Below are 12,861 nucleotides of genomic sequence, written 5' to 3'. Positions count from 1 at the left end.
GCAGTTATTAAAAGGGACATTTTGTGTTTAATTTGATACAATCACCTGTAATATTAGCCATGTTTAGCTGACTGTGAGTTTGATTTGATCAGAATAGAATAGAAATATACTTTATTGTTCTTCAGTGGGAAAATTCAGATGTTTCAACAATTAAATGGGTCACAAAGATAAGATTGTTCTCAGCTTTTTGTACAATAGACAGTACCAGTTTTCCAAAGGTTTTACCTTTTAGGATCCATGCATTCACTCAGGTTGACCATCCGTGGTCCCATTGCTCCCTTCGGATTTTTCTCCCATCCAACACTTTTAAGACACACTAAGACAATAATAAGCAAAAATTTTTAAAACAAATTTAGCCAAATATTGCAATCAATTTTCATAATCAATGAAAATTCTGCATTAAAATTAATTTTAGGACTTTTAACATTGAAGACTGACTTATTCTATTAAACTGTTGGACACTAAAAGGCAACGATGTGGTAATTTGTTGGTCTCTGCAGCCCCCTTCATTATACTTAGTGCAACATTACTCCTTATTTACTGCAATGGTTGCTAAGGTACTATGTGCTGTAGTGTAAAATAAGCAAATAGATTAATTGAAGTGGGAAGCAGTGAAATTACTTAATCTTTATCTTCAATCAGCTTTCTTGGATGTAATTACAGCAATGTATGTAACATTTTTATTCTTTATTTCATGATCTATATGACAGCAATGCCTATTCTCATGCATATTTAAAAAATCAGAACAAGGTGGATTGGTGATCTTTTCAAAACGCCACCAAATATGCAGACGTACTCAGAACAGTTAAATTTATTTTGGTTGCTTGAACACATTCACAGTGACTTAATTAAAAGCTGTGATGTGCCGAATGGAAAAAGGTGAGAGAAACAAAGACGCCTCATTGAAACTTAACATAAACCTTTTCCAGATCACAAAGCAACTCCTCTTTCAATGCCACCATTACCATTTAAATTGTTTTCACTCCTAATTCGGCAGACAAAAGGATAACAGAAACACTTTGTGAGATTAGATTGAAATGAGTAGTCTCTCAGAGGAATGAGAAATAAAACTCGGACTGCATCAGCAGCAAAGAGACAAATTCACACTTGGCACGGGCAGAGTTATGCTTAAAAAAAAAAAACAAGTGCATTTGTGAAGAAGTAAAGACATGTGAGAAGACAAATAGAGGTGGGCAAAGACATCAGTATTACCTGAGTTATTGGGAAGCTCAGGTAGCTTGACTTGGAAGAGGACACTGTGCTGGATGGAGCGGTTTCCCTGCAGAGTTTGGTCTCTGAAACACAGCACTTCCACCAGGTCCAGTTTAGAGCCCCTGACATACACAAGAGCATCACTCATTCATTAAAGAGATAAATAAAAGTTAACCCTTATTGCCTCTCTCATTATTGGTGTAAAACCAACACAGACCCTGCACTACTTTTTATGAAGTAGTCCAAAATTTCTTGGATTGCTCAGTAAAAACCAAACGGGCAAATACTAGAGACATCGCGGCTACTTCTTAACAATTTATCAAATAGTCAGTTTTTGTCTGACAGTGTAGTAATGCAGAGGGATGTTTTGATAAGATAATAACTCCCTCTGACTGCATGGAAACTACAACTACGTAGGTTTTTACATGATGAGGCTAAGCTCGATGGGAATTCCTGCTTTAAGCAATAAAAAAGTCTTTCAAACAAAAGATTAATGCTAAAAAACTAAACCAAGCAATTAAAAACAAGCAAATGTTGACAATAAATCACATCTCAGAAGTTTCCAGAGAATCTTCTTTTACTGATCTGAACAAATCTGCAGTTTTGTTAAAGATATTCTCATGTGACATTGGAACATAGCAAAAGGCTCAGTAAGTGTGTTAGATTAAATATTATTAATTTTCATTAGGAAAGATTTGATACCTGTTTATGTAGTAGTGTCAATGTAGTGTCTAAAACAAGATAATAGAGATAATGTAAAGATAATGTTATGTAATGTTATGTTTTATTTGAATTATCCATATACTTCAAAGTACAGACTTTAAAGACAAAATAAAGATGGCATTTTTAAATTTATTTTTACTTTACATTTTATTTAATAAATTATTATGTTAGAGTAGTTTTTTGGTTGAAGTGCTGCTATAGTAAGTGATCTTAACCACAAGATATACACAGTATGTGCAATCTACATTTTAAATGATCAGGATATTTATGTCACATTTAAATGTAATTTAAGTAGTACTTCTTATGTCATATTTGCATCAATTTTAAAAACAAGTTTTATAGTTTTCTGAAAAACCCATCAACATTTTAAAGTAGTTACATGTAACCTAAATGTTTGATTCATACGATATACTTATTTATATAAGAAAATATATTAATGTGATTTTTAAAATTAGCATTATCTCTATATATCTGCCCATTTGTAAGTTCATATTCTTTTTCTTTGCCGTCATTATATCCGCAGTTTCAACCACCGAAAGCTTTTAAATTAATTGATACAGGGATGTGCTTTAGGTTCTCTCTAAAAGCAAATCTCCGTTGAACCCAGAAGTTTACATACACAGAATAAAAAAATACAAACACATTTTCCCCCCACTGACTGAAGATGAAATAAGACCAAACCTCTTCATTTCAGGTCAGTAAGAATGACCACAATTACGTTTATTTGCTAAATGGTCTTCATGGTTTTAGGGCATCCACAGCTCATTAACTATTAACTATACAGTAGGTATTAAAACCAGCAGTTTTACTTGTTGCCGTTTATGGATTTTTATGCCATTACCAGTTTGTTATAATTCGAGTTGGTAAACTGCAATTATGATTTGAATTGACTCGTTTCCACTTGTGTTTAAAAGCTCTAAGAAAGATAAATAAAGCAGAGTTTAAACTGATTTGGTCAGACAAACTGAATATCCCTTTATCCTGCTTTTCTTCCCTGCAATATTCCATTCTAATACAAACACTGGTATCACTTTAAGTTTTGGATCCAGGTTTATAAAAATGACTCGCATTTAAATGTTTCTCAGGTCTCTCTACAATGTCATGGATGATTGACAGAAGAACAGAAAATGAATCATCTTAAGCAGAAATAGAAACGTTCAAGCATTATAACATTACTGGGACCTTTGTAGGTCAGCCACCTGTGACTACTGATAGTCGGGTACAACTAATTCATCTCGGCCACCTGTGAAACAGATTTCAGCAGCCTCACAAAACTGGTGCCAACACCTTCAGAAGGACATCTGTGACTGGAGGAGGGCAGCATTTAAAATACTGCTTTTATTCTACAGAGGAGGGAAACCAAATACAAAATGCTCAATGCTTTAAAAATGTTTTGCACATACTGTTTGCAAATTTTTGTGCCTGATGTTCTCCTCAACACAGTAACATCTGAAGATAATGAGTGATTTTCTGTTGCACAGCTGCATATAGTAAAACACAAAAAGTTAAAGTGGAATGGTTTGTCCTTTTAAGAGAGATTTAGTAAATAAGAATAAGTTAAAAGTGTCTAAGTGTCTCATGTAAAAAATAATGAATGTAGTCTGTTGAAATATGATGCAAAAATTTGAGAATACATTTGATCTTGAACAAATGTATTCTCAGAATAAAGAATAAGCATAATAACTTTGCACTTGGGCAAAGTTATAATATTTTGAAAAATATTTTGTTCAATTATTTCTACAATTTCACATTATTCAGCATGACTTCATGTAAAGCCAGCAGCCCAGCAGGTTTCTGCTAGAAAGAAATAAAGGTTTTGAGTAGTCTAATCAAAGTGCTTTGACAATAAACAACTGCTCTTTGTTACAGCTATTTTTTTACAGCACTGCAATACCTGCAGATTGCTTCGAGAATTTGCCCTCAACTGTGGTCAGCTGTTTGTGTTTTAAAAAATGAAAAATCTCTATAATATATTGCTTATATGGCGAAGTACATCTTCTTTAATTGACACTTTTTTTTGTAAATGTACTTTTAAATTTGGTTAAATGTGCACATAAAGCTTAGAAGCAATCTCTAGAATTAGGAGCTATAGCATAAAATATGATTTGTAATTTACACAGAAAAAAACACCGTCCAAAACATTCATTATTATTTTTAGAAACTGATATGTTATAAACAGATTAATGGGAGAAAGATTAATTCTGCTTTCAATATCAGTCCCACTGTTGTCATGAACCACAAAGTAATGTTGCTCAATTAATATAGAGCACCTCAAAGCACCTTTAATCTATGTGTGGCTCTACAAAGTGCTTCATCCCGCCACTTAGACACAGTCTCAGGTAATATAGATGAATCCCAAGAGGTCGAGATTTAAACTACCCACTCTGCTGTAAGTGAATAATCCACTCAACTACCTGAGTCACTACCAAGCTATGTTTTCAAAATAGGACTCTTTGGAACTGTTAATTAATTTTCTTGCAGTCCACATCAGTGGGTAGATGCAGCCTTTAATTTTTATGTTTCAGAAGTTCTTTGAAGTCTATTTTATACATTGTAAATTCATTCATCTTATTGCTTCAAAATTCCAACTTAAACTTTGAGACGTTCAGACAGACCTTCTTACAGTTAGTTGTGTAATAGGAGCAAAGTTTCTGTTTGTGATATAATAAATAAAAAGATATAGTTACTTCACTGGATGCCCGTATTACCTCCTCCCTGATCTTTGTGTAAATATTTGATCCTGCTCTACCCAGAACTCATGTACTAAATGTCTGGCACAAATTAAACAACCTGCACCAACTTCCCTAAGGATTGTTAAGAATTTTATCCTCTAAACATTTTCCTAAAATGTTCAATCAAAAATATTTTTTACAACAACTCTGCTTGAAATCTGTGCTGCACTATTTTATTAAATCTGAATAGTATCCAGTAGCTTTTCAATCCAGATGCGCTATAAATAAAAGTGAAAGTCAAGAATCACGGTTAATTTATATATCGTGTCATGCGCATCAAACATTTCATCATGCACTAATACTTCTTGAAATTCACTGTTTCATAATGACTGTTTCAGCACACATAATTTAGAAGATTTCCTCATCTTTTCTCTGCATGAACATATGCACAGACTCGAACACAAATGTTTTGTTTACCACTGCTTGGCCAAGAGGACCAGGAGGTTTCTCAGAGGCCAGCCCGGATGTTGTGACAGAGTACATGGATCATAGACGCCCACAGTTATCTGGAAAAATCAAAGAAAAGTGATTAGTTTCCCAGATGACTGTGCATCTCTGTATCTGATTTTGTGAAATAAAATGAAAAAAAAAAACAAAACAAGAACAGTCCCTTTTGAAAACAGCTTCAAATGTCATTTGATGGCCCTATGAATACCCCACAAAATGTCTTAAAACTCTTTAAATCAATACTAATAAGAAGAAATAAGTGATATATATTTGCCTTAGAAAACATTTCGGAAATCAATTCATTCATGGATTTGCATAATATAATGTTTTTATAAAAATACCTTCTTAGTGTCAGTAAAAAATGCCTCCCAGTCCTCAAGTAGAGCCATCTGAACAGCATCATCAGCATATTTCATCAGGAAAAAAGGAACTGCAGTGATCCCTCTCTTTATGCAGAGGCCATCATAGGCCTCCTGCAGGGCTGAGATCTGACAGAGAAATTATAGCACAAGAATTAAATGTTTACATTATCAACAGATACATCTGGCTTTTTACAAAATACAGCATGATTACTGGCTAAATGTACTTTTAAATTTAAAAAGATAGTAATTTGCCAAGAACACCAAGACCCAATTAAAACAGATTTCCTAAACTACCACTACCACATTTAATTGTTAAGACATGTTCATGCAAATAAATATTAAAACATTCAATATTTTCAAGCTATTTATCAGCTAAAACATTAATAACTACCAACAAGAGTTAGGAAATGTTCCCTTCCTTAAAAAAGACATCTGTCGTATGTGATTGGTTAGATACGGAAGCATGCTCATATGCAACTTATTTCTCTGCTACAAAAAATTCAAAATAATATTCTGTGAGTTTAGAAGTTAATTCATGCCACAAACATTAAAATACCTACTAAGCTACTAAGCCTCAAATATATCGCCTTCACCATATTGGTGTGTGCATTATTAATACAGAAAATTTTTATTTTAGAAGGCAAAACTTGTTGCCTAAAACTGTTTATTCCAAACAAGATAATATTTTGCATGACAATGTAATATCCAGTGTGTAACACATTGCAGTAGAAGCCCATACCTAACACAGATTACAATTAGAACTACAAGTGGAATCATCATAAGTTTCATCAGTAATATCACCATCACATTTTAATATTGTGCAATATTTGTTATATTAATTATTAACCATGTAATTGTCCAATGGCAAAACATAGTGGAAATAAAGCTTTTAAAACTGTGGGTTTGATTTAAAAACAGAAAATCAAAGTTCAAAGTCAGAAAAAAATCTTATATCTGCCAAAGTTGGGGGTCTGACTTGGAAAGCAGGAGGTAACTGAATCATCAAATTCCTAAACCTAATATGACTGCTGCTTTAAAACCTATAAGCTACAGAAATAAAAAGCTTAATTTTGACAGTTTAAATGATATTGAAAGAGTAACACACTTATACAATCTCAAATCTTGAATGTTGACAAATACTTTTTATGACTTTTATTGTTAATAGTAGTTAGCCTAACTACTGAGAAACATTTCAATTGTTTTCCCAAATGCAAGTAAAACATGCTCAGCACTGGGTGTGGTATCATTTTCTATCTCATTGCAAAGAAGATGCTTGAAATATATTTCACAATAGAGTATTTAGAACTGTCAGAAATATGTTTTTCCCATTTGAACACAAATTTAGCCTAAAAGTTTACTTTTTAGAAAATGAGAAATAATTACGCTACATTATAACTTAAAATAAAAAATGTAAGATATTTTATTCAGTGAATAATAATTTTAAAAGGCCAACCTGTTTTGGAGAGAAAACTTCCTCTAGGATAACAGGAGGCTGAATAATTTTTAATCCTTCTGGGAAGCAAAGTGCCGGGAAACAGAACCAGTAGTAGAAATGGTATTTCTTGAGGTCCTGCAAAGAGATGTCAGAGGGATATCAAAATTATAAAGATGTCCATGTCAAAAAACAAAAACAGAAAATCACAGATATATGAAAATAAGAAATTTATATGGCTATCTATAAAACACATACTGCAAAGGTCAGTAGAATGAATCTGCAGAGGACAGAAGGGTTCTTCAGTGCAGCTCCAGACTGTATGGCCTCCCATATCTACACAGGAAACAATTGTTCAATCTTCTTCTTTTCTTTGCCCAGCTCAACTTTGTAACCATCTCTAACATGTGTTTCACAGACATTAAATCCACATGAATGAATCTGAAAGCATATTTGTGTCTGTGAAAATTCCTTAAGGACACCCTTTACCTCTTTGGCCTCTTTCTCCAGCAGAGCCTTTTTATCAACAGCCTTAAAGGCATCGAGTGTGTTGGTGTTATACAGCATACCAAGAGCTGGACAACAACGAGCCGGAGTCGGACCATCACTAACAACAAGAAGAATTAAATTGTTGAAATAAAGCAAGTGATCAGAAAGCAAAGAACATGTCAACAATACAAGACTCACTTTATGCTGATGCATTATGGGGTCTCTGCGAGAAAATTAAGTCATGTCACCCCTTTGAAGTAAGTGTTGCTTTTAATGCATTACCATTTTGAAGGGTGCATGTGTATGGGGATCAAGAGTGAGTAATTCACAGTGTTCTGCTGCAGTCAGATAGGAGTAGATTACTTTTGTCATGACCTTCTCTTTTTGTTTTTTATAGCACAGATCAGCTGACACCTGGTAAAGAAATGTTATTGTTCTATGAGTGCCACCAAGTGGCCAAGTAATTATTAGGTAAATTAAATTTATCAGGCAGAAAGTGAAATACAGTGACTATACTGTGCACTAAGATATCTTAGCCCTTTTATTGCTTTTCCAAATCAGTCATAAATCAATTATTGATAAATGAACCAGCTCTATGACAACTGAACAAGCTCTAAAGAGTAGAAAACAGGTGTGCACACCAATAGCTCATGTTGAAATATTTTAAGTGCTTTAAAATGATCTGAGCAAACACAGTTTTAATGTTTCAAGAATTAAGAAAAAGGTAAACAAACCCATTTTTGTCCTTTTCTTGTATGAAAAACATACATTGACGGAGCACTGAATATAAACACACTCTTGCTTTATAGTGTAGTATTATTCCATCAGTGTAATGTGTTAACACATTCAACCTCGTGTGTATTCTTGGATCTTTCTCCTTTCCTCTCTCGACCCCATTTGAGCTTTGACGAGTTACAGGTGAGCCCAACTCATTGGCTGAGAGAGTGACAGTGCATCTCTGTGTGTGTTTAATGAGGTTTGTTTCAGGCAACTGATTAGTTCCTTCCTTCTCATGTGTGATTTGAACACTCATTTTCCTTCAGCACCTGCATGCTATTCTTCTCTCCATCTCCAGTTTCCCACTCAAAGTGCTGTTGTGAATCGAGTGGAGGAGAGTGTTGTTCCCTAAAGTGACAACCCAGATTCGGTGAGGATGGGCAGCATTACAGTTCAATCCTTTTCTGAACTGCTATACTAAATAAGGACTTTTGTTTGCTTTTTTTGTTTGTCATTCTCCTCATAACTTTGAAAGAGTATAAATTACTAACACCCCACAGCATTTTATTGGTGCGAAATGCTCATGCTGAAGAGTAGCTTGCTGAAAACCCAAAGGACGCAGGATCTGTTTGGCCACATGTGACTAGTGTAGAAGGTGTGTCGAGTCCCACTACACAGGAGACACTTGAATCACCCAGCATGACAGCCAAGAGGCTTCCTTTAGCTGATAAGGGGGTGAAGGTGAAACACAGCTACTTGGAATGAGAGGAAAAGCACCAGCATCTGCAGAGTGGAACATGTGGCACTTGTTCAATCCAGTTTTAAACTACAAGTAAACTGACTAATAGTTCTGGACCTCAAACGATATACTTTCTGCTCTAAGCTAACCAATAAATACATTTACAATCTTGTAGCAATGCAAATTAACAAAGAAAGTGCAGCAAGTGTGTCAACAAGACCTGGGATTTCGATGGTGACTCGTGGGAGCTGCAAGAAGAGAGTCTCATTTTCAAGAAAAGCCATTGTTTCATCAAGGTCAAGACTGTTTCTATATAACAAGTAACACTTGGTACAATTTTAAGTCCAGATATTCCATCCATACAAGTGCCACTGCTTGGTTCCCTGATAAAAATATCTGTGCAATAATAATGTAGAATATAAGAGATAAATTCTGTTTTATTGCTATTGTTGGGGTCTTCAGTTTAAATATGCATCATTTTGCCCTTATAGACTAATAAAGGGGAAATACATAGAGATTTTATTCTACCAGGAAATAAAACTTTTTTTTCCCTAAAATGCTCACCAGTGGTTTAAACAAGCTTCGATCAACACTGTTTTATTGTACAGCAGGAATGTGAACATCCACACCAGTCTCAAGTCTTTTACTGTCACTAATAGCTTTCCTTTCAAAATTACCTCCATCTTTCTTACAATCAATGCTGACTCTCTTCATGGACTGCGCCTAAATAAGACACCCCCACAACATGAAGGTGCTATTATAATGTTTCACTGTGGGAAGGGTGTGTGTAAGATGAGGTACACTGTTTGTTTGTATTTTTTCACATAATGAGTTTGCATGTAGTGCCTGATCAGAGAACCTTCTTCCACATGTTCGATGTGTTCTCTATAAGGATGTGATAAACTACAAATGAATCATCTTACAGCTTTCTTTCAAAAATGGCATTCTGCTTAGCTTTTCATCTCATCCATATTAGAGGATTCTAACTGACTTGATACAACTGGTTCACAAAAATAAAAACTCAAAAATAAACAAATTTCAATTCTGTATCGTTAACATTGTGTTTCCTCATTTTGTCCTTTTTCATTTTTGTTAACCAAATAGCAAGTTTTAATGAATTCACTGTTGTGATACCACTGTAAATTAATCCATTTGATGTATTAAAAATGCAATATCAACAAAATAACTACCTCAGATCGTTTAAAAAAAAAACAACAACAACAAGAGTGTTTTACTTACACATCAAAGGCGCTGAACTCTAAAGTCAGACGAGTGGGCAAGCCGACAGGGTCACCTGTCAGGTTTAATACAGATCAAAAACTTCATTTCAATTGTTGTGTGATAAACACAACAATGATGAACTGTTTATTCAGTGTTTCAGTGAATAAACAGTCTTTCCTTAGTAAAGTCCCAGGATGTAACATTACCACTCACCATTATAATAGTATCCTTTGATGGACTTGGGGCTCTCGTCCAGTCTGTAATCATTGAGCTTCTTCTGGGTGAGCTGGTGCCAGAAGCCTGCCTCCAACGCGCTGCTGAAGGGTGCAAACTGCAGCTTGAGGTCTTCAGAGGATAATGATGCTCCACTGATGTCAGACGCCATCAGGACTTCAATGACCAATTTCTACAAACACTAAACTGAAGGAGAAGGCAGTAATACTTATTATAAGGCAGTATACTTAAAGAGTGATAAAACTGTATTGACAATCATGTATTTGACCAACATGATTTATTCATTTACACATAAAATCATTATTGTTGGCAGAGCTGCAGAGGCGTATAAGCAGGAACACTTCTGCATTTGTTTTGCAGAAGAATTGTTAGAAACTGGAATACAAGTAGTGGGATTAATATAATCCTCAGCTACTGCCAAATACAAAATTATTCATTTTAGCAAGCGTTCTTTACCTCAGGTGCTTTGACATAAAACCAAAAGAAGGAAACAAATGTGATAAACATAATACACAAATAAAACTTTACAGTTTTAAGAAGGAAATCTTTGTTCAGACATTTTTTCTGTACCTCATACACACAAATGCCAGTTTCTCAGTTCAATTGAAGTGCTGGAGCCATCCAGAGATAATCTATTTTAAATTATTTATCAACTTATCTCAATAAAATTTTTATTTAGCATTTTTGTAAATCTTGGGTCTGAGAGGGTTACTAATAAATTAAATATAAACAGTAATATTTCCTGGTAAATGTCTAGTTATGTCTTCCCCAAGAGATTATCTTAAGTTTTAAATGGCAACTTTTCTGATTAGCTTTTGTTTTAAAATAAAATGACAGTTTGACATAAATTATTCCAAATTATAATTATAAAAAAAAATATTTTATAATATTTTTTTTCTTGTAGTTTTGAACACACATCTTTCTACAAGCCAGTTTTTTGACAGACTGACCCTGTGTAACACTGACAATGAACAGATGCTGTTTCATTTCATGGAAATGCTTTTTCTCATCCAGATATGTCCTGATTTTCCTTGCACTACCTTGACATATTTCAGGTTTATGTTGCAAGTTGCCAGAGCATATGACTCTGACCAATCAGTCATCCACAGTATTTCCAGTGGAAAGCTTTACGTCACGATAAGTTACTAGCTTCACTGTTTGAGTCTCAGCTGATGTAAAACAGAGAAGATCATCAGAAAACAAAAGCTAACAAAGATGAGGGGAAATCAACATGGTTCCGCAACATTAGAGGAAGGAACAGATGGAAGAACACAATAAAAGTTCTGTCAGCCAAACTGCGACACAGGAATTTCATAGTCTTTGAAGAAAACAAGCCCAATCCACAGACATCCTATTCCAGAACTGCCAAAACGACCTATAGTTAATGTTCTGATACCAGACAGCTGGCTGAGTCACTGTGAAATGGGGTACACTGAGGTCACTGTTTCTGACTGCAAATGGATTGAAACTGCCATGTCCATTACATGGAAATGGACGTTCATACAGATTCCCCATCAAAAATTAGTTAATTGAGGAGGGTCAAAGTTTTAGTCTCTAAATTTGCAAAGCATGCAGGAATACACTCCTAAATATCTGCAGGTCTGGTGCTGGTGGTAGGGTTATTCAAATTAGTTTTATCCACGAAAGACATATTTTATGAACGAAATTGCTCCAGTGTTTCTGTACTCACCCTCGGCTGCTACTTCCTGTTTCAGATGGTCACGTGAAAGCAGGATTTGTCAATAAAGCGGTGCAGTGCGGGTAAAAGCAGCGCGTCACTTTTAGCTTAGCTGTTTGCGGCTTCCTCGGTGTTTTACGGCGCAAGAACCATGGAGTAAAAGACGAAGAACCAGAACAAGAACAAGAACACGCAAACGAGGAAGCAAGAGAAAACAGACAGAAATCTGTAGGCGCCGTTTCTTTTCATCTCGGACGGAGAGATGAAATGATAATAGAGGCTGCTAAAACACACTCAGTTAGTGGTATAAGCCCTACTGTTTAGTCTCAGCAGGCAAAGCTTCACAAAAACACATCAGTTATGAAACAGGTTCTCTATTTTACTTTGAGGAAAATGAAGAAATGTATATATAACTCTTATTTTCACCTGTGCGGTCACCAGAAAGTAAGAGATCCGATTCAGACAGAGGGAGGGCGTGTGATAATAAGTTAGGGACCGTCTGTAAATGTTTCTTCCAGGGAAAACGGCACACTCGACAGCTTCAATCAAAAGAATAAATATTTTTAAGGAATTTATTTTTGATTCATTTGACTATAGTTAAACCCAAAGATTATTTCAGTTTAACTATATTTTTCTTATAAAAAATATCTCAAACGATAATTAAATGTGTATTAATATTCATTTGAAGGAGAATATATTTTATTTTTTATTTACATTATAGAGATTAAACTCTTATTATGATTCCCTTTGTATCTTCACGAGTTATCTTTCGTAATGAGCTGCAAGTCTTTGAGGTTGGAAGACCTCTTTGCCATTGCCCTAATTTTTAACCTTCCTGCACAAATTGCTTAGGAGACTGAGTCTTGATTCTTTCA

General features: G+C 34.7%; 1 protein-coding gene across 3 annotated transcripts in view; it reads right to left on the bottom strand.

Moving 5' to 3' along the window:
* atg7 (ATG7 autophagy related 7 homolog (S. cerevisiae)) overlaps positions 1-12,484 on the bottom strand; it is a 78,023-nt gene extending 65,539 nt beyond the window's left edge. Inside the window, exons 1-10 of one of the 3 annotated variants that reach the window (XM_032548734.1) lie at positions 12,413-12,484; positions 10,288-10,494; positions 10,093-10,147; positions 7,398-7,515; positions 7,167-7,244; positions 6,930-7,046; positions 5,456-5,602; positions 5,085-5,173; positions 1,213-1,334; positions 226-316 (exon numbers count right to left, since the gene is read on the bottom strand). In XM_032548734.1, the coding sequence (XP_032404625.1) occupies positions 226-316; positions 1,213-1,334; positions 5,085-5,173; positions 5,456-5,602; positions 6,930-7,046; positions 7,167-7,244; positions 7,398-7,515; positions 10,093-10,147; positions 10,288-10,459 (989 nt within the window). In that variant the 5' untranslated portion in view covers positions 10,460-10,494; positions 12,413-12,484. The other 2 variants (XM_032548733.1, XM_032548735.1) reach the window with 2 other exon arrangements.
* Positions 12,485-12,861: the final 377 nt, after the last annotated feature.

Source organism: Xiphophorus hellerii, chromosome 20, assembly GCF_003331165.1.
Source record: "Xiphophorus hellerii strain 12219 chromosome 20, Xiphophorus_hellerii-4.1, whole genome shotgun sequence".
Lineage (NCBI taxonomy): Eukaryota > Metazoa > Chordata > Actinopteri > Cyprinodontiformes > Poeciliidae > Xiphophorus > Xiphophorus hellerii.
This window is presented reverse-complemented; position numbering and strand designations above follow the sequence as displayed.